The sequence below is a fragment of the Typopeltis vanoorti genome, chromosome 15 (assembly GCF_054136105.1).
Source record: "Typopeltis vanoorti isolate ZY-2024b chromosome 15, IOZ_Tvanoo_1.0, whole genome shotgun sequence".
Classification (NCBI taxonomy): domain Eukaryota; kingdom Metazoa; phylum Arthropoda; class Arachnida; order Uropygi; family Thelyphonidae; genus Typopeltis; species Typopeltis vanoorti.
The window spans coordinates 96,119,672-96,143,658 of NC_143563.1; the positions used below are offsets into that span (position 1 = coordinate 96,119,672).

General features: G+C 31.3%; 1 protein-coding gene across 3 annotated transcripts in view; it reads left to right on the top strand.

Annotated features, from left to right (window-relative positions):
• LOC150099003 (homeobox protein abdominal-A homolog) overlaps window positions 1–23,987 on the top strand; it is a 101,006-nt gene that overhangs the window by 41,815 nt on the left and 35,204 nt on the right. For 2 of the 3 annotated variants that reach the window (XM_090404901.1, XM_090404902.1), the window contains exon 1: window positions 3,791–4,241. The exons of the other annotated variant lie outside the window; for it this stretch is intronic. In XM_090404901.1, coding sequence (XP_090261027.1) covers window positions 3,827–4,241 — 415 coding nt within the window. In that variant the 5' untranslated portion in view covers window positions 3,791–3,826. Of the gene's footprint in view, window positions 1–3,790; window positions 4,242–23,987 lie in introns of those variants that run through there. 3 annotated transcript variants of the gene reach the window in all.

Consider the following 23,987-nt stretch of genomic DNA (forward strand, 5'->3'; position numbering starts at 1 on the left):
GGTTCTTTTAAGTGGAACATTTCTACTTTTCCTTTTAAGTTATACGCGCCCACTTCAGAATCTAATATAAGGCACGAATGGCAAGAAGACAATTAAACTGGGCTGCCGATTCGATCGAAGTACTTTGGCTACCATCTTCACAAAGTTATGGCAGGCACTCAAGATGTCCATCAATCACAGTCGCCCTGACAGACGTTGTCAAAAAAAATGCATCCAACAGGATATTTTCCGGAAAGACAAAAGAAGTCAAAATTCAGTAAATAAAAAATATTCGAGTGGTATATTGAAGGGAGAAATAGTAAATAAGATTCAATTTCTTGTGGTTTGTTCTTATCGCGTAGACTTGGCGCTGAACGTCCTGATCGTATAACCTACTGGCGTTGTAATTTAAAACCTCTTAAAACCGGCACTAAAGGTAGTCAGCAGAGAGACCTCTTAACGGCCAAGTTATGTAACTTAATTGCTTGTTTATTGCGTTATCAGTTTATTTTATGGTTGTGAAAACGTTACTGCCTTCGCCCGAACTCTCAGTTAAGCTAGAATTCTCTCGTAAAGGATTTGAATGCCAAGATGGCGTCCGCGACTGTATGCTCCGAGCAAAACGCCTGGGTCTCCAAGGAGACGGAAGATATATAGCTCCCGGTAGTTAACCGTTGTGGGTGTGTCCCACGTGGAGGATTGCCATCGACACAGCAGAACGTTGCTGTCAAGACCTTAAAGAAGAGAAAAGATGAAATTTAGAGTCTACAGAAAAACGTCTGGAACATTTATTGAAAACAGTTCCACCCCATCACTCTCTCTCTCTTTCTCTCCTGTGCATATTAAGTTGGACTTCAAGCCTAAGTCGATATTTTTTCACAGAAATAAAAAAACACGGAAAAACTTCAACAAATATCTACTGTCTTCTTGTTTTCAGTATTGTAATTTTAATATAATTTTAAAAAATCATCTGTAGATAATCATTTATTATTGAAGGAAATGTCCATATTTTATGGACTTATATGGATAAGTGTCCATATTTTAATGTGACACTTATCCAGTCATAAACATATAAATAATTCAAATTATGTATCGAAATGATAATAAATTCTAATATTGTTTTTTTTCTTCTGATTATGCATTTTATATTATTTTTGTTTATTTTTATTTTATATTTGATAGACTGCATGTGCATTGTCTATGTTTCGAATTTATAAATAATACCAATATTATTTTAAAATAATATTATCTTGATAGAATAAATCAATTGTTGCTTTATGAGGTTCACAACAGAACTAATTCTGCATTGTTTAAATTCCCAACCGTGAAGTTTGTTTATAAGAATTTTCTTTGTTCACCTTCACAATAGTGGGCCAGTTAACTAACCTACATATAGAATAATAAGTGAAATAAGAATAGCTAAAATAAATTTAGAAAAAAATTAGAATAATTTAATTTAATTGCTAAACATTTATTTAACAATTAAATAATTGTAATTTAAAATAATTCTTTTATTTAATTATTTGTATAATTTTGTTTATTTTATGAAACAGTCTTTGATTAAAATTTGATTTTGATTTAAAAAATTAATGACTATTCTTTAAATAGTTCATTGTAAGATTGGGTTAATTATAGAAAAATTTTCTCCCGTGTGGTGGCTGGGATAAGAATTGCCTCAATGTAGCTCATGCATGTCGTACGAGGCGACTAAACTGGATACCCTGGGAGGGTAATGGATGGCAATGCTGTAGCCAATGAAGTTCTAACTGAGGCTTGACTATTGCTGTTAGCCTCCTGCCATAATCAGAGCTTTAATTGCTCAATAACACCTTATCCCTACACTGTCCTCTACAGATAACTGGGAATATGAAAAGCAATCTTGCTTCGCCCTTTTAAGCCAGTCCTTATAAGAGTTAATTATATATTAATTATATATATATTAATTATATGATCTAATGACTACTCATTAAATAGTTCAGTATAAAATTGTTTTAATTAATAACAATATTTATTATAAACTAATGAATTTATAATTTATAAAAGAAATCTTACCGAAACTTTAATACACTATGTTTATTATTTAGAATACAATAACCATTGGACTGTCACTTAACTGATTGTCATAACGGTTATTTTTTTTCAGTTCTGCATCAATCGTGCCGACCAGTGATATTTATTCCAGAAAATATAAATAAATATAATAAATTATGAAATAAATTAAAATAATAATAAAAATAATAAAGGTAATACATTATAAATAACTGATTCTTATGAATAATAAACTTTAAAATTAAAAATAAATTAAAACACATAAAGATATTATTTATGTATTTATTTATATGACTGGACTTTAAAACTTTAGCATTGTTAAATTTTAATAACTCATTTCAAAAAATGGGATCTTTAAACAGTTATTTTATTAGTCGAACGAAAGTTACTGAATTTTGACGAAATTATACAGCATAGTTTTTAAAAATAATTTAAATTTATTAAAGTGAAATTTAATATTAATTAAATTATAATAATTATTATGATTTAATTATTAAACTATAACTTGCTGCTTATATTAAAATAATCTAAAATTGAAAATAAAATCAATTAAATTGATTTAAGTTTAATATTGGGTTACTCATATGTTATGTATTTATTTCATAGATGCATATTTAAATATTTCATATCAATGAATTCGGCTATTTTAATTAACAGTGATTCATATTTCACCAATAGCTTTTTTTTTTTATAGAATACTGACAATTTAACAATCCTATCGACATGGTGAAATGAATAAAACATTTGGTTTCCAACTGTGCTTACTGGCATTGTAGGAATACAAAGATCCCCACCATCACAAGTTCGATCCTATACAAAGCCGCAGATATGTGTTTAGCAGTTATGCAGCCACCTTATAGCGTCTTCCTCCACCTTTCCCCACCCCTCCGGTCCATTCGATCTGCAAATGGCACATATTGATAGACAACACATGTAGTTATTTGCTGGTAGTTCAAAAGGGCGCCAAAAGATTGACCTCAACAATGATCCGACATTGTTAAAACGTTTTATAATTCTTCCGGAAACAATGACAGCTAAAAAATTAAATCGTGATTTTTCATGAATTGGTTAATAATAATTAAAGCAGTTTAACTCATTATTGTAATTATTTTTATGGTATTATTATTTTTTAAATTTCTCGTGAAGACTTTATGGCAATTATGGAAATTTAAATGGATTACTGACAATGACAATTATTTTTTAAAAATTAATTATTGCGAAATCATAATTTATAATTACATACGAATCATGATAGACATTATATAGAACTTTTTATAATACCACTTTGTTATCAACGTCGGTCATCTCCAACACTAATATTCTATTAATCCTAAATACAATTAGAAGCATAATTTTTAATTAATTGCCATTTTAAAAAAATTGATTTTTTTATTGGATATTTTAAAATTTTTAGCCGTATTTTCTAGAAGTCAATCGGTAGTATCGCATTTGCAAGCACAATACAGGGACCACGTGCTATAATGAAGTTATCGCTTGTCGTATTCAATATTTTGATTCTTTAAAAATCACGCGGATAGATGGCAGGCAGTGATGTCTTTCGTTCATTAAAACACACGGTTGTCTTATAAGAAGAAAAAAAAAAAAATCTATCCTGAAGCAATGGTTTCTGTTCCTGACGGAAACGACGAGTCATTGGCTGCCTACAGCCCTGGGGCTTGTGATTGGTTTGCCTTGTTTACGCAGCCAGCAGCTGATGTACTCTAGCCATTAGAGTGGGAAGCCATACCCGGAGTGTAAAGCTAGTCTTTTGAAGATTTGTAGAAAATTATGATGTAAAATGAGTTCCAATTTTATGGACACCTTTCTTGCAAATAAGTACACGGCCGATGGTGTACCGTCAGCCGCCGCGTTGCAAGGCTATGGCCACCCGCAGCATAGAATGTATCCGTACGTCTCTCCCTCGTCCTCCGTGGCGGTCTCGGGGACTTTGTACTATACTTCAAACGATTTGGCCAAATCTTGCCGATATTCTAGCGGTCATACGAACGGATTAGACCCTAGCTACGGTTTCAGTCTCCAGAACTGTGGAGTCTCCAACCATCCCGCAGCCCCTACAATAATGCCCCCCTCACAGTTCCTTCCACACCCGAGCGCCGACCTCGCCTCCCCACTGTCCTCATGCTCCCAGCTCGGATACAGACAACTTGATCCAATTCCTGACGTGCCCAGATACCCATGGATGACAATTGCTGGTAAGGATTGCTTTTCTCCCCTCTCTCTCTTTCTCTCACTCTCAGCCTCTTTTCTCTCTTTCTCACTTGCTCCCTGGCTCTTTTTTCGCTATCTATTTGAGTCTTTTCCTTTCCCGCGAGAACTTTGGGGGCAGATGGCGCGTGTTAGCTGCGAATACCCTAGTCAGTTTCGTAGGCACTTATAACAAACAAAATGGCCTCCCTTAGGCCTAGCGCATGGTTTCCAGTGGTGTACCGGCTGCTGAGAAAATTTTAAAATACAGAAGTGAATTTTAAAAAAAAAATAAATTCTCTGAATTGTAATATCTTTGTGATTCTCATTTTCAATGCAATGTGTAGTTCATTTAATTATCACAGATTCTTGGTAAGTTTCTTTCTTTCTTTTTTTTTTTTTTTTGGATTCAGAATTTATCCTGTCCATTTGAATTATTTCAGTCTTGTTTTATGATTTTCTGTACAAATAACTGATTCGTATTTCTGCTTTGAAAAGCAGTTCTTTCTTCTATTTTTAAGTTATAATCAGTATCTTAGTTCAAGTTTCTTTCGTTCACTAGCCATGAGTAAGAATAGTGACATCCATAGGTATGTAAACTTTTGAAATGGGAATATTTTTTTTTGCATTACTACAAAAAAGCATAGTGGAATTCTAAAATTGTATGCAAGTTTAACTATTTAGAGCTGAACCAATATAACAAAAATTATTGAATAAATAGTCATAAAAAAACGACATATCCAGTTCATTACTATAAACTAAATTTAATATGTTAAGCAGCATAGTTAGCCTTATACTACTAAAGTAGTAGCTGGAACTTTTTACTGGGGGGGGGGGGGGATGAGGGATGAGCATGGGGATTTTATTTTTATTTATTTATTTGCAGTAGTATTTTATTGATTGATTATTTGACTCTGGTAAAAGAATGTAGTGATTAAACTGTTAAAATTCATTCAGGTATTAGAAAACTTATTCACAAAAAACCCGGAGCTATTTATCAATATTCTAACTAATATAAATGAATTATACTCATTTGGATCACCTAATAATATTAATGATAAAATTAATGATAATTTTTATGATAAAACTAGCATCCAGATTCTGTCGTTATTCATTAATTTCGAGTGTTTTTTTTTTTTTCCAGATTATATGTGAGTAGAGGAATAGTTGAAAGCTTAATTTTAAAGGTTACATATAAATCATAAACAAAATATAAAGTTTAGTCTAAATAAGTGTTACCTAATGATATTTATTTAAGCAATTATGTTATGTAACATTATCATGTAACAGGCCATTAAAACTCGATAACGATTAAGTAATTTTAAAACGTCCTTGTCCATCATTGTCACCTTACATTGAATCATTTGCTTAATAGTAAATATAAAATGTCACCTCGAATTTATAGACAGTAAAAAAAAGAAAAAGAAAAAAGAAATATTCAATGATATTTTAGTTAGTTAACTGTCGATAACTGTATTCATTTTAGGATACAATTATAAATAAGCATTAATAATTGTTGTGAAAACCTATTTTTAGCAACGTTTTGCAGCCAAGTTTAAAATTTTATTGTTAACAACAACTGAATTGGCAACAATAGTACAAATTCTGATTTTCATTGTTGCAGTGGAAGTAAATTGACATAAAGTAGTAACATTTTGTTCATTAATCATATTGTTTTAATTACTTATTATAAAAATATGCCACTTGGTAGAAATTAATTTAACACGTACAATACATACAGCAGCGCAATGATTTGTAATTCAGGGTAAAACATCGAGATGACATTGTGCCTCATATAAAAAGCACGAACTACTCATGTATAAATAATAATACGGATATTTAATGGATTATAATTATAGGTAATTACAGTAATTTGTAGAACTATTAGGTTTAATGAAAGACATTTAGTTTCAACGCTACATAAAAGGGAATACAAATATAATGGACTGGAGCTGAATCTGATATATTGATAATAATAAATTGTATTATGTGAAAAAGTTTTTTTTTTTTTGTTCTGTGTCACAAATAGAATTATGTCACGTGGTATTCGGTTATAATTTAATTTAGCAGATTATCACTAGAATTACTGGACATTTTTTTGAATTATATAAGCAGGATAAGAAGCTTCTCACTATAAGAGGATAACTTATTTATATAGCATTAAACTTCTCTATGAATGTAAAAAAGTAAAAAATGACTTTTTTTGAAAAGAGATGATGCACCACAGAAAAAGTTCAGTGTCTCATAACACTTTTATGGCTTCAGATACAATAAAATAGACATACTTTAATATTAAATACATATTTAAGCGTCATATATACTTTTCTGTATAAAGAAAGATTAAAGATATCATGACGAATGCATACTGCTTTTAAGCAGTTTAACAAAATATTTTAAGTTATTTCTATAAACATTAAAAATGTAGATTATATTTTAATTATTTTATTTTTCTTCAAAATTTTCAATGATATTTTCTAAATTTCTGAAAACGAATAATACACCATTTTGTTCTTTATATCATACCATACTGTATTAATTAAATTGCAACATTAAGAAATCTTAAATTGTAGAGATATAAAAATATAAATAAATATAAATATCTTGTTCGATAGAAGAACATTATTTTAAGTATTTTCATATATTCTGAATATTTAATTTTATTCTATTTATGTTATAAATAAGTGTAAACTGCTAATTTTATTTTCTTTATATTTATTTATATTTTCTACTTATTTGGTTTATATATATATAAATATTTCATTTTATTCACTTTATTTATTTATTCAGTTTTGTTATAAAAATAGTATTACGAAATAAGCTATATATATATATATATATATATATATTTTTGTGTTAGATTTAATTATTTACTATGTATTTTTCTTAATGCACTGTCCACACACACTAAACTGTAAACTCAAGCAAATGATTTATATAATGAGTTACATTCATAATGTAGTGATTAAGGAAAATATTGAAACACGCTCCTGATGATATTGATGTGACATTTGATGCATAGAAATTATACAGAAATTGTCAAATTTTAATGATAATAGGGATATATCAAAAAGTTCTTCAAATTTTCATTTTAAAAATAAAAAGTATCACTTCAGTCGATTTTAAATTCATGTCCAATGATCTGAATTTAAAATCGCCATGCTTTCTCAAAAAAAAAAAAAAAAGGTAGTATAGGGCTAGCAGTTTGCCTTCCTTGCACTCACCGTGTTTATCCGTACAAGAAATTAAATGTAGAAAAATCCTCAAATGTTGTGAAGCACACTCAATGTACAACTGTCTTATATTTCTACCACGAACGCAGGTGTATAATTTGTCCTAGCTGAAGCATCGAACAATTGAATGACCATTGACTGGACAACTTACACTGTATATGTGTATGTGGACACGCACCTTATTCGCATGAAACATATTCTAAATTAGGTTATTTATTCAGTTTTGTTATAAAAATAGTATTACAAAATAAGTTTTACGTAAAATATAACAATAATAATGATTTACTTTGTCGTTATATTATGCAAACCAATACACCAATTCTTTTTTTTTTATGTAACAAAGAACTAAATATTATCATATTGTGTGTAGAGAGAGAAGACCCCATGTGGTGGCCGGGATAAGAATAGCCCCACTGTAGCCCATGCATGTCGTACAAGGCGACTAAAATATAGGTACCCAGGGAGCGTAATGAATGGTAATGCCAATGGAGTTTTAATTGAGGCTCAGATATTGCTGTTATCCTCCTGTCATGATCAGAGCTTATAGCGCTATATTATTCCATCCGTACACTTATTATTATATTATATTATTCCATCCACTACAGATAACGGGGAATATGAAAAGCATTCTTGCTTCACCCATCTAGCCAAAAAATAAAAATAAATAAAATAGAGAGAGACTAGTTCCTTACTCGGCTATCTATGTTTGATTTAAAAAAATAAATAAATAAATAAAAAAAAAAGATTGAAAATTCTTATTATGAGAATAATTAGAATTTGAAAATGAAGATATTGGAAAGGATTTGGGTAATTATTTATAACCATGAACAAGATATCGATGTATGACTAAAAGTTAGAAATTCATATAGATTCGGCCTTAAGAAACAGCTTAAGATACGGCTGGGAATCTATCATAAGAGAAATACTAATATATTAGTGTGATCAAAGAACCTAGTAAGTTTTACAATGTGGAAAAAGAATGGTAAAATTATAATGCCCTTAGTTATTAAACTAGAATGAAATTTCAGACATTATATATAAATTATATTATATATAGATTTTATTATTATTATTATTAAAGCTCTGATCATGGCAGGCAGGCAATAGCAATAGCCGAGTCTCAGTTAGAACTTCATTGGCTACAGCATTGCCATCCATTACCCTCCAAGGGTATGGTCACCATATATAGATTTTATTTATTATAGATATTATTTATACATAAATTATATAAATAAATGCAGTTGGTTAAAAATTAAATGTATCATTTCTGTCATTCGAATTTAAATTTATTCCATTACCGGTTTCATTATTATTGCTGGGGATCAGTTAAAATCGAAGCAAAATAAAAATACTTACTCATAAGGATGTGGGAGAAGACTAGGAGGTCTTACCTAGTATCCAACTTTACCTGCCATCCTTTTAATAAGCATTTAACAAAATTACATCCACGTATTATTTACTCTAACATAAAATCATAATTAGTGATGTCACATAATCCGGTGTAAGGGAGGTTAATAAATTCACATGCTAGAATATTCAAAAAATAAGTTCTTACCTATTAAATTATTAATAAGAAAGTTATCAAACTGCTACAAGAATGAAGTTTGTGAAGGAAATAATTGCGGTTTGCTTCCATTAAATTACAACGAGTATCTCGTTAAAAAGGGAAAGTTAGTAACGAAGTTTGAAAAATAATTAACTTGGAAAACGTTTCAAGCCTAATGAAGATGTAAATATTTTATATATTTGTAAGTGTATAAAAACCTTTATATATTATAACAGAAAATTAAATATATATCTTAATAATTGGAGAAAGGGATATTAATGTATTAAATTTCTGTTTTGAACCTGAACTAAACCTCGCATACCTAATAGAATTTATAAAGCTACTATTAAAATACTTAGACAAGGAAAAGCGGTATAAAAAAGTGAGAAACAAGGAAAAAATTGAAATGATGAGGGAAAAAAGTGTTAAAATATAATCAGACATGACAGAAATGATACAATAACTAAAAGGTTTATTATCTTGATATAAAAGGTTAAAATGGGCAAGTTTGATAAAAAAAAAAAATGAAATGAAATAAATAATAAATAAAATATCTAGGAAGAATTCACACACGAATCCATTTTGAATAATGGATGTTTTATTAATAAAAAAAATCTATTGGAAACAAAACAGGAAAGATAGGAAGACAAGTGGAATTTCCACTTCAAATACTTAAACATGAAAGTATCATAAAATGTCAAAATAATGGTGTAATTTCCCTGCTGAATCTTGTGTGAGATCTATGAAAGCAGTCCAAATACGCTAATATAAATGATGAGAATGATCACGAAATTTAATAAATATCTTTAAATTCATGTGAATCTTAAAGGCATGTGGAAAGGTGCCAAGAAATAAACTCTGAAAAACTAAAATTATGCGATTTAGGTGGAACAGTACATAAACGTAGTTCCATTTAAGAAGTACAATATGATTTAGAAGTGTATTAGAGAATTGCCCTTCTAAATTACAATTTAATAAGTATGTTGGATATATTTAATTATATTTCAGGAAGCACGATGAACTAATACATGTACAAAAAGTTGTTATCAGGTAAAAGTAAAAAAAAAATATATATATATATATATATATATATATATATATATAAATTGTATTCACGGTTGATTTATTATTTATAAATGAATCACATTGTCAACTCTCACACTAAGTGTCAAAATAGGGAGTATTCAACTGAGATTTTGTTACATTAAGATTATGTCGATGTCCTCACATAAATGCGCTCTGTGATTCATTAATTAAACAACAACTGTAACGAAGGGTTTAAAAGATAAAGCAGACAGGAAAAAACTCACAGCATCAAATGAATTTTGCAATAACGAATTCAATAAAATTCCAATTAGGTACAATTTTTAGTGAAGCGTGGAAAATAAATTTACTAATGGACTTAACAAAGGGGAGTAGAGAAAATAGCTTGCTGAAATGAAAACAAGCAAACTTATTCAATAAGTGAATAAACTTCATAGAAAAATAGCAAAACACCAAACTAGTGGTATGTGGTTAAATATAATTAGTTGATAATTAGAAGATAAATAACATGAGATTTCTCAGAAAAATTAGAAATCTGAACCATGTTATCATTTTCAGAACTATTTGAAAAATGGAGAATAGTACTTGACTTTCTTAATGCTGTAGGATGCGTAGAGCTCATCTAAAATAGTATGATCACTATGATAAACAGAATAGTAGATACTTAAAACTAAAGAAAACTACTATAATAATATAAAGAAAGATAAACCAATATATAGATTAATGCAGTTAAGGTTTTAAAATCTAATAATTAACTAATAAGTGCCTAAAAATAAGAGAGAACTTAATACACCAATTTTTAATAAAAATATAAAGTAATGAAATAATGGAATGTACTACGATCTCTCAATATGGTAAGGGACAATGCTGTAACCAATGATACTTTAACCCAGCCATGACTTATCATGGCTGGGTTAAAGTATCATTTAAGTAAAATATTAAAAAAAATTTATATTTACCCCCCCCCCCCCCAAAAAAAAAAATCTCTCAGTGTTGATACTTAGTACGGCTTTCTTTTTCCACTAGTGAAATTCAAGACCAACTGAACAGCGTACTGAGCATTTAGTACGCAATTTGAAGAACTGGGATATTAGTATTTAGTGTTATTCAAGAATATACTTTACTTTTTGTTATGTAAATTTGAATCCGTGTAATTCCATTGCATAATATTGTGTCGACATACATAGAAATATTTCTTAATAATGGAATAATTAATTTTATTTCCAATCCCTCCACATAATTTTTCATTGATAGAGGAATAGATTCAAAGATTTTTATTTAAATTACAGAAGTATTCTGTTTTTCTGGATATGCCTTTTCTCTATTTTTATTATAATTTTACCTTTTAAACAGTGAAGGCGAAACTAGCTAACCGATTTATGAAGGTTAGTTCATGAGTATGAACGTTCAGAGATGTTTGTTATTTTTTTTAACATAACGTAATGACCCATATAAATATTATTAATGAAGAATGCAAGGGTGACTGCTTTTAATTTATGTGAATATGAAAATGAAATGGACAGCCTTACTATTACTTTTTATTCATTCATTCTAGATGGGCATGAATTTATCCGAATAATTTTTAAGGAGGGTGAAGGAATCTTCAAAACGCCAAAAACTCTTCTCTAGAAGAGTGTTAAATATAGTTTGCCTCCGGATATGTTTTTAAAACAATCAAAAGTTTCAGGATTTAGACTCCCAAAAGTCTTTAGGTCTTAAATGAATTCAGTTATCTAAAAGGGGAAAAAATGTCATCAAACTGCAGTTAAAATCTTCTTTGATTTTTGAAGTAAATATATTCACTTAAGAAAGGATATTCTACTTACAATATATAACTATGTTTCGTTAATACTATAATGTCCATATTTGCTGTACATCAAAAACACAGAGCTTACGTGAGGCAAATAACTAGAAACTAGAGGTTACCTCTGCTGCCCTAAATTGCAGTCTGTATTTGCTAATTTGCATGTCACTGAGAACCATAGCAGGAAAATCTCAATCTCTCATTTCTCTGAAAGAAAAAGTAGAAAAGAAAATAAAAATAAAAAAAGACTGCACTTAATATAACAAATATAAAAATTGCAACATCAAAAATAGTCATAAATGATGTGGCAAGAGAATGAATGAATCGAAAGAATAACCCATTTATCTTAGAAGTACTGGGTTCTCTTCCTATTCAAAAGAAAGAAATTTTCTAGGCTATAGTAACAAAGGCTGGGTTAACCAGTCTTAGGTAGTAGAAAATTTAGAAAATTATTTTTTTCCTGCTTCAAAAACAAACAGATCCGTAACACGCGAGGTTCATAAGAAATATATCTTTATTAATATTTCCATTATTATCATTTTAATTATATTTACCGTTATTATTTTAATTAATAGTGTTTAAAGTGAATGATCTTGTATAGGAATAATTCTAGTTCGACAGGCTAAATTAACATAATAAAGCTAAGCTGTTGCTTTTCCTCCTCTAGATAAGCTAAAAAAAGATCAAAGCGGCGGTAAAACTCGAGAGATGTCAACAGTCCATAAAATGCTAACGTCCATAATTTTGATGCTCTCTTCACAAAAACTCAAGGATTTTGTTTAAGAAAGATATTTCAGACTTTAAAGAAAACGGGTCATCCTAGTAGTTTCATGTTATAGAAGTTCTTTTCTAATGTCTTCAATATATTTTCAAAGAAACACTTCGTAATGTGGATGTACCAAAATTTTAAATTAATTCATTATTTATACATCTGTCTTTATTTTTAATGAAGTTTCTAACGCCAAAAATAGACGTTACTTATTAGTTAATATTAAAAATATTATTGCTAATAAATTTAAGTGGGAGATGAAAATTTAGCTGATATAAAAAAAATCAAAACGCTCAAGGAAATCATTATTCGAAAAGTTATCTGGCCAAAAGGGTGTTTTTTTTTAATGTAATTTATAAGATAATCAAGAAAATACACGTAGAAACATGAAAAAAATGCTTAAATATAAACAGTACTGAAAACATTTAACAGTTCAAAAGATGTTTTGTTTAAAGACGTGTAATTTATATAATAGTGAATAAAATACTGTAAAATATATAACTACTAATATGTAACAAACTTAAAAGTATATAACTAATTCCTTTTTTCAAAATTTTAACTTTTTTTTTTACAATAATTCAAAAGACAAAATGAGAAGTTTTCTCACACCTTTTATTTGTTTTTTTTAATATTTATTCTTATTTTCTCTGATTGCATAATTTATCATATGGGATATGAGAGAGAATTCATTCAATCCAATACCCTTGGAGGGTAATGGATGGCAATGCTGTAGCCAATGAAGTTCTAACTGAGGCTCGGGTATTGCTGTTAACCTCCTGCCATGATCAGAGCTTTAATTGCTCAATAACACCTTATCCATACACTGTCCTCTACAGATAACGGGGAAGATGAAAAGCATTCTTGCTTCGCCCCTTTAAGCCGGTCCTTATAAGGACTATAAAAAAATTTATCATATCATGGTCATTCATCTATCGTATTAACATATGTTGCAAATTCTGTTTACTTCCCTTTTACCTCTGCTATGATATTTCCCTCTTCCACTTCGACATTCATACTCTAGTTTAATCTTGTCATCACTCAGTAGAAATGTGTTATGGTAAATACTTTTAGTATGGTAGAAGGAAAGATCAGTTTTGGAAGAATCTTAGTGTGAATGCCAAAATATTTTCTTATCCTAATGATAACAACTCTTAACGTATCTAGTTTTTTTTTTATTACTTTTTTTCTCATTTCCTTTCACGAACAGAGATTCAAAATCATCTGAGACTCGCGCTTCGATTTTGATAATACACATAGAGGCCTGGCTCAGTAATGCCTTTTTAATGAACTAAAGTAAGTTTGTTAAATCTTATGGACGTAGTACAGCTTTCTAAGAAACTCGAGTTTTATTTTTCTCCCACAGAAATGAAAAATCATCCGGAGGACACACGTAGTTCTCAGACAAAGATTTCGGCGTGATTTTAAAGAACAATAAACATATCATTTTGAGGTCCTTCTCAGTACAGTCTTGCAAACGAACAACTTCAAGAAATATGCATCACTGATATGTATTTCGCTCTTCGATTATAACTCCGTAACTCATTCGGAATGGACGATGCCCTTTGGAAAAGACCTTGGTTCGAATCCCACTGAGACGTGAAAAACTTTTATTTAGACTTTTCAAGCCAAGGTGAGTTAGGCAATCTTAAACAGTAACAGTTTCTTCAATGCGCGTTGCTTGGTGGGGAGAGGGAGATCCTGAGTTAGGGCAGTTGTTCTTACATTTATTTTAAATAATACTCACATCTTTAGATAATGATATATTTCCTCATTCTGTGGAACCCTTAACCGACTTTTCTTGGTCATCATCGTGGGGAGAGACTGGATTTGTTGCTAATGATGTATTCGTTTTTAAATAGAACAGCTGTTTGCCATGTATTCACTACTACTACTACGAGGGTGGTCTGAAAAGCCTCGACCATAGATGGCAACACTATCAGCAAGAGATTTTTTTTTTCTAAGTTGGTACATCTGTCATAAGCATCCATGTGAAATTGAAAGTCATTCTATCAAGTAGTTTGTTTTATAAAGCTGTTTGAAGCAAAGGTGTTGTCTGTATCCCTTGAAATGGATAAAATTGAGTATCGGGCGGTTATAAAATTCTTTGTAAAAGAAGGTTTGACGCCAAAGGAAATTCATTCGAAGTTCATAAAAGTTTTTGGGCACTCTTCTACTTCGTTTTCGACAATTAAGAAATGGGCTGCCGAGTTTAAACGTGGCCGTACCAGCCTTTAAGATAATCCATGTGAAGGACGTCCAAAAAGTGTAACAACAGCAGAAATTACTGATCAAGTGAACGATATGGTATTGGATGACCGGCGAGTCAAAGTGCGTGAAATTGCTGAGACTACAGGTATTTTAAAAGAACGTGTAGGATATATTTTGCATGAAGAATGGCAAATGAAAAAGCTTTGCGCAAGATGGGTGCCGCGCTTGCTCACAGCAGATCAAAAACGCATGAAAATCTCTGAACAGTGTTTGCAGCATTTTAAGAAGAATAAAACTGATTTTGTGCATCGATTTATTACTATGGATGAGACTTGGATTCACCATTACACACCAGAATCCAAATAACAGTCAAAGTGGACAGAAGCCGGTTGTTCAGAGCCAAAGAAGACAAAGTCGGTTCCATCAGCAGGAAAGGTGTTTTGGGATGCTAAAGACATTTTGTTTATTAATTATCTTGAAAAGGGTAAAACAGTAACCGGGGAATATTATTCTGATCTTTTAACCAGACTAGACGAAAAAATTCTTGTGAAAAGACCCGTTTACAGAAGAAAAAAATCATCTTTCATCAGGACAATGCACCTGCCCACAAAGGTGTTTTGGCAATGGGAAACTTAAGGGATCTGCACTATGAATTGTTGGAACATCCACACTATTCCCCGTATTTGGCTCCCTCTGACTTCTGTCTCTTCTCAAAAATAAAACTTTTCCTGGCTGGTCAGCATTTTTCTTCGAATCGAGAGGTGATTGCAGCTGTAGAGGGGTATTTTGCAGATCTTACTGAGAACCACTACAGGGACGCGATAATGGCGCTGGAGCATCGCTGGAATAAATGTATTAGTCTTAAGGGAGATTATGTTGAAAAATAAAAATAATTTTGAAATTACAAATTCGTTTTTTCATTGTTAGGCAGAGAACTTTTCATCCTCGTATTTTCCCATATTTGCGCGACCATACATACATATTTTATTTTGAATTACACGATTTTGTGTTGAACAAACAAGTTACGTTTTTTGTTGATACATTTTCTTAAACATTAAATTGTTTGTGCTTTATGATATTGTTCATCAAAAGTAGTCTCTGTAATTACCACGTTCTTTAAAACTAGTTGAAGAGATGAGCGGCAACCATTTTCATTAAGTCAGATCGATTTATGCTATAAATAAGGCAAAAATTCAAAAAGGAATTACTTTTTAATGAAAACACTGATGAAATGCAGTATATTTATTGTTTATTTATCTATATTGAACCCTGAACAGAGAGAGGGGGAGAAAATGAGTGACTGTGTCTCAAACAAACAAAAAAATGCATTTGCAAAAATACCTCGTTAGTACTAACTCGCAAGAGCAAACATAACGGCACTTTAATTAATCAGTCACAGCATATTTACTTAAGCATAATTGACTATATCACTTTTCATTTTATCTGCATGTCTCAGATGTTAGCTATAACACAGCTAAGGATCTAACTTGTGAGAGGCTGATGTCAGCCAAATGAAATTTATGTTGTTGTATGTATTTATTATTCTATAAACGTTTCAGTGTAATGATAAATTGTGAAATAAATACAGAAGAAGAATTTTGTGTTTATTTCAGTACGTCGAAAGTATGAGATAGCTCTATATGTAATAGTAACAAGAGTATTTCATTCAGAATCTATTTACATTTGAAGTGTCGTAATTAAAATTCTTAAAATTTTAACTTAGGAATCAGAGCTTTAATAGCTTAATAACACCTTATCCCTACAGTGTCCTCTACAGATAACGGGGAATATGAAAAGCATTTTTGCTTCGCCCATTTAAGCCATTCCTTTTAAGGACTTCATTTAAGAAATCTATGAAACAGAAATGATACTTCACCCGTTTTAGTACCTCATCTCCACGTAACATACGAATATAATATAACCCTTTAAAATTAAACGAAATTTATAAAGGAACATAAAAATTAGCATCCCTTAAAAATAAATAAATAATTTAAAAAAAACACTAATTTAATATGGAAAATGCAACATGGTTTAAAATAAACTTCAATAAAAATAAATGTAAAACAAAAACTATCCTAAAGATTTTTGATCACGAGGGTCCAGCATAATGTGATATTACTCTGCTACTTGGAAATGAGAGGTGCAATTTCATAGAAATGAAATGTTATATTCTGCATGACATGGCTCTCGGAGTTGCTATGGTGATATGAACTATATCTATGCAACCCAAGGTAATCTTCATACTGTGGGATATCTTTTCATCTTCCCGTTGTTGTGAACAATAATTTGTTATGACTAAGTAAACTTACTGCTTGTAATTCTAATTTAAGTAATGACAGGACAGTTAATCCTCTCTCAGTAGTCTACCAAAAATTTAAATTTCATATGCATGTAGTCTCAGGATGATTTTTATTTTTTATTTATTTATTTTTCCCACGAGGAAGCATCTTTGCTACTTCCACATGAGTTAACGAACTCACTAACATTTGAAAGGCCCTACATAGATGGTTTCCACGTCCTAGAAAAAAATCAATTTCTAATTTTTTCATGTTCCTTGGTTCCCTTGCATTAATTGGTAAGCAATCGACTTATAATGATTGATGCTTCACCCTAAAATGTGAATTATCACATTTTTCCCCGTTTGCAGAACTTAGTAGAAATCCATATCCAATTTGCTGCGTGAGCACTTACGGATAATATTATAAGCAATTGGTCATCCACCTGCAAGGTTTGCAGGCACAAAGATGAATAGTAGGCTGCTGTTGTCATTTTAAAGTTTGCTATCTCTGTATACGAAAGATTTTTCTGTGTATGTACCTGATTGGTTCTCTGCTCTCTGCCATATATCGTTAGTTTCATCTTTTTTAAGGCAGGACAATTTCTATCACCTTCCCCCTATAAAGTACTGTGGGTGGTCTGAGGGTTAGGTAATCTGAAATTCTGCTATAGAGAAACTCTTTTCTTATGAAACTCTTTTTCAAACCACTTCACGCCCCTAGCAAGCACGAGTGTGGTGGTGGTCTCACATCGGATGATAAATATCATCCACTGCTAATGAAATTCACAAACACTTATGTCATGCAGGATTCAACCTGCAGTCTGTAGTTTGTGCAAGTGTTGTCCACTAGCCAATCAGACTGTGTTATTAACAGACAGATGATTTTAAGAAGTTAACTCATGATGTTCTGAGCATCTTAATATGAAATCTTTATTTATAATTTACGGACTCTCTCTCTCTCTCTCTCTGATTTACGAAAGAAGCACAGTTTTGTAATACTCTTGGTTCAGAATTACGAACAAATGCCTTCAGTAACTTTTTTGACGTATAATCCACAAGATAGCATGCGCTTCTGTTCTGTTAATACGTTGTATAATTGCATAACAATAATACATCTCAGAGCTGTGTTGGTTGGAATTCCAGTCTAAACAACTAAAGCTAGGAAACCAGTTCATGATATTGGTGTGCTATTTAAAAAAATACAATTTCTGTTTCAATAGAAACTAGCTATATTCAGTTAAAATGCCTTTATACGAGGTGGCGGTGTCTTGTGGTTTCATAGTGGTTTCTTAAGTCCTGAATGGAATCTGAGCCTAGTATAATTCTCAAAAGATTTGGTATTGTGCTAATAATTGCGATCTGATGGTTCCTATAAAGAATTACGCTTCCAGACGAACTAAGTTTCCCTTAACTAATTAACTTTTCCAAATAACATTTTGTGTAATGTTTAGGAAATACTTCTGTCAGTTTAATATCTTTTACAGTTCCTGTTATACTGTAAATTAAAATCGAACTTAACGTATGATGTCCGTACTGTAGAAAGTAAAAAGATGTGTTGGCTCAAACCCCTAGATTTTATCGTTTATTTAGTTTATCTGTATTGTAAAGGGAAGAAAAGATGCATACAATTGCACCCCTTTCTAATTCTGCATAAATGTCATCGAACAAGTCGGTGTTTAAGGAAATAAGCTTTGCAAGACCTATTATGGGTAAAGATATGAGAAACATCATCGCACATATTGAGCAAGATCTTAAAATACGTTACAGATTTGTGTTAAATATGCATGTTAAGTATTTCGACGTAGTGTTTGTTAATGATGTGTCTTTAACCAGTACACATCCCCGATTTAAATCCCATACAGAATATACCATACGAGTTAAAATGCGGTCTTTATACGTAAGTTTTGATCAGTAACATGCACTTCTTACAAAGAAACATACACTTTCACTAAACTCTTTTTTTTTTTAACTTCCATTTCCCATAGAATTTTATATCGTGGAATTTTTAGTAATAGATTATAGATGTTGAGACATCTCTATATTTAAAACCTTATAGTCCTTATAAGGACTGGCTTAAAGGGGCGAAGCAAGAATGCTTTTCATATTCCCCGTTATCTGTAGCGGACAGTGTAGGGATAAGGTTATTGAGCTATTATTAAAGCTCTGATCATGGCAGGAGGGTGACAGCAATAGCCGAGCCTCAGTTAGAGCTTCATTAGCTACAGCATTGCTATCCATTACCCTCCAAGGGATTGAATGAATCAATCACCGTATGTGTAAGTAAAGGTGATATCTCAAAAATATCGGACGATCTCTAGGCCACTCATTCGTGGGCGAAAGACCGTCCAAATCTCAGCGTTGGTTCTACTCAGTGAAACTCGAGTACCGAGCAGAACCGCTCATTCCGAAGAAAATAATTCACCGGCAAGTACCCCTCAGCGGGCCGTGCCGGAGAACACTTTCCCCGGTAACTCAATTGCTCCCTTAGGGCAAAACCTAAGAGAGCGAACTCATTAACCCAGGATAACAGCAACAGCCGAACCTCAGTTAAACTTCATTGGTTCAGCATTGCCATCCGTTACCCTATATGGGCATCTCATATAAAATCAATCACCGCATCTCACGGTCGATTGATTCCCCTCTGCCATATTTAAAACCGTTTAGCATTTTCAATTTTTAATTAATTTTTAAAAATTAATAAAAAGGTGTTTACAGAGATATCTTTAGATTTTCTATTATATTATTTTAAAAAGTAAAAGTTATTTAAGTTTTCCAAAATATATTAATGTTCGAAGAAATATATATATAAAAATTCATAAATAATTTAATTTTAGCTAAATAATACTTAAAAGTGATGTTTTGTTGGTTAAAAATGTACCAAAGCACCTCACGGGTTTCCTAATTAATATCAACAGAGTTTACGAAAAAGTCTTATAATGGAATGAGCATTAATAACAAGAGATGCTATAATTTAATAACTTCTATGTATTTGAAGAGAATTCGATGAAGCTTGATATTTAATATGGCTGCTAAAATTATCGAGTAATTGCACTTGGGCTTCTTTAAATAAAACTATTTTAATGATATCCATATATCATTCATTTATTTCAAAATAACGTCATTGATGAGAACAAATAAACTGAGTACAGTATATTATAAGCATCAGGTTCAATTGTTGTAACAATTTTTAATATGTGAATATAAGTAATATTTGTAGCTTATTTTTTTCAAATACTTAGCGTTCTGTATTAAGTGAAAATATACCATATGTAATAAGAATGAAAGAAAACTATTATTTAAGACTCCTATTGCTTTTCGTTAACACTTTAAGAAGAAAATGACTGGAGTTTTATAAATATCTGTTTTTGTCCTTTCACACCATTTGCAACCTGAAAACGAAAAAAAAAAATATAAAGTTTTGGTATGTGCAAGGATTTTCATTCCTACACCATTTTGTAAAAAATATGTAGAAAGTACTTATAATTGTTTTTATTGTTTTAATTCCAAGAGTTTTTAAACTCGCTTTGCTGATACATTATTTCCTCAAGTTTTCACTCCTCCCCATTTTTAAGCTAATTACCTTAACTTTATTTAAATTAAGGGGATATTAAATCCCACATTGTTTTAAAACCGAATAAGAAACTCAAAGATTGGAATCAGAGAGTTTCGTGCCGAATATAGTAAACTATAAAGTATCGGCGACACTAGCGTTAGCCAATGCAAGTGATCGTAGTACAATACCGGACGACTCGTTGCAAAGGTGGGGGAAGTTCAGATCGCTATTCTTAGGTATTTTCCATAATGTAAAAACACATTTCCTGTGAAATGTATGCTGTTACTACATTATGGTGGGAGGTCACTACCCAGACCGGTTTCAGCCTTTTTTGAGGCTTCATCAGTGAGTAGCTAGACCAAATTAATATTAATACCAAAGGGTATATAGCGAAAAGAACTTATGTACTCTACTATACGAGTTTCCAAACAGGTGCAACCATTAAGTTACTTAAATATAAAGAGCTAATAAGCTTCATTTCGGGATTTAACATCCCCTTAATTTAAATAATGTTTATATCGCCGAAATGAAGCGTATTAGCTCTTTATATTTAAGTAATTACCTTAATTTTCTTGATAAAATAATTTTGGTGCAGAAGTTCCTGTTGCTGTCTATTATCTTCTTATTTTAGATAATTTGCAAAAATCCTAATAATATATATATAGACATGTATATATCATATCTTTACTTCATATTATATATACATGTCTATATATTAGAATTTTTGCAAATTGTCTACAATCTACAATAAGAAGATAATAGGCAGCAACAAGAACTTCTGCACCAAAATTATTTTATCAAGAAAATTAAGGTAATTAGTTTTAAAATGGGGGAGGGGGGAGAACTTAAGGAAATAATGAGCAAAGCGAGTTTAAAAACTCTTGGAATTAAAATTATAAAAACAGTTTTATATATATAGACATGTATATATAATATCTTTTCTTCACATTTCTTCATTCTCCTGTTTTGCATGTATCAAGGAAGATCAAAAGAATTTAATAACTTGCTTCTGGTTATTATTTATCAGGTCTAATGTTCCATTTCAATGCTTACAAAAAGATCCAATAGACGTTATATTGTTGCTATGTGCCATCCAGTCGTTTTCGACTCTTGATGATCCTGTGAACAAAGGCTCTCCATTCCACTCAGCCTCTTGTCCTTTCTTTCAGTAATTGTAAGTTCAAGTTGGTAAGTTTTTTATGTTGTACATCCAACTCTTTTGTGGTCTTCTTCTCATTCCCTCAATCTTCCCCAACATAACTGCATTTTCCAATGATTCATCAGCTCGCATAATATGTCCAAAGTACATCGACTTCTGTTTAGCGATCATCGCCTCCAAGGAGCATTCGGTCTTTATATTCTCTAAAGCCTTCTTATTGGTCATTGTAGTCAATGGGATTCTTAATTGTCTCGTCCACACCCATAATTCAAATGACTCAATTCGCTTTCTGTCTTTCTTCTTAATAATCCAGCTTTCACATTCATACATTACTACTGGAAATACTATTGCTTTGGGAATTCTAACTTTCGTGGCATTACTTACACCTCTATCTTTCAGAACTTTTGTCAGGTTTAACATCGATTTTTTTTCCCATGACTATCCTTTTAATTTCATCTTCCCATTTACCATCATTTCTGATTCTGGACCCCAGTAAATCATAACTTTCAACGATTTCTATTTATCTCATATTACAAATTCATTTAAATTGCCAGAAGCCATCACTTTTGTTTTGCTAATATTTAAATTAAGCTCGGCTTTGTACTTTCCATCTTAACCAATAGATCTTTCTTAGTTTCTGCTATGAGGGTTGTATCATCTGCATATCTTAAAGTATTTATTTTTTTGCCACCAATATTAATTCCAGCTGGATCTTTGTCTAAATCAGTCATTCTCATAATATGTTCACCATAAATATTAAAAAGGTAGGGCGACGGTATACAACCCTGCCGCGCCCCCTTTTCCCACTCGGATACTGTCTGTTTCTCCAAAGACCGTTTTTACCGAATTAGATGTTCAGGAGCTACAGACCAAATAGCAAACAAATGAATACTTCCTTCTGAAATTCTCTTGTTCTTTCCATAATCAATCTCATGTTTGCTATTTGGTCTCTAGTTCCTGTACCTCTCCTAAAGCTTGCCTATTCTTGTGGCATTTTTCTATTCACATATGATTCCAACCTTTGTTGGATCACTTTCAGCATAACTTTACCTGCATGTGAAATTAAAGCGATGGTTCTATAATTCTCACACTCTGGGATTTGATTTTTTTGGAACTGGAATGAATACTGATGTTTTCCAATCTTCAGACCAGTATATTTTCTTCCGAACCTGTTGGCAAATTTCAGTCAATATATTCACTACTTCATCCACAACTGCTCTCAATAATTCCACTGTCACACCAGAAGCTTTACCTTTTGGCAGTTGTTCTATTGCTGATATCGCTTCACTTTTCATTATCATGGGTTTCTAGACAAATTCTCTCCTTTCAAATTCTCCTTCAATATTATTATCTTTTACAAATCATCCATCTTTTTTTTTCACTGCTCTTCTTCCATCAGACATTAACTTTAATTACTTTTTTACAACTCCTAATCTAGGAATGAACTTCCCTGTAACATCATTTATTTTTCTAAACTCTTGTTCTGCCTATAATATTGATTTCTTCAATTTCCTTGCACCTTTTGTTTAGATGTTTTTCCTTATCTTTCCTAGTCTGTCTTTGGAAATCTTCACTCAGTTGTCTAACCCTTTCTTTGTTTCTCTAAAGTTTCATTTTTCTTTTTCCTCTGCTATTTAAGCTTCTTCTGACAATAATTTTCAATATTTCTTTCTTGTTGCTTTATTTATCGTATTCTTTGCTGCTTATATGACTGTATATTTTGTTATTTTGCAATAGTTTTTCTAATTTTCTTCTTGCATTCTCAAAACGTTTTAATTTCTTTCCAACTTGTACTTTAAATGCTTCATTTATAGGATTTAAATCAAATCCGATACTGTCCTTTTGTTTCTTCTTAGCTCTTAATTTCAATTTAACTTCAGCTATCAATAATTCATGATCTGTGCCACAGTCTACACCAGATAGTATTTTTGCTGCTTGGATAGCACTCCTCCCCCCCCCCGTCTGCTGGCAACAATATAATCTATCTGATTTCTGTATTCTCCATTAAATGAAGTTCATGTGTACAATCGTATTTTATGTTGCTGGAAGCAAGTGTTTGCAAGAAAACAACTGTTCTCAACACAAAACTCCAACATCCTTTCTCCTGCTTCATTCCTCAGTCCTAAACCGAATTTTTCAGCGATGCCTCGTTCTTCTTTTTCA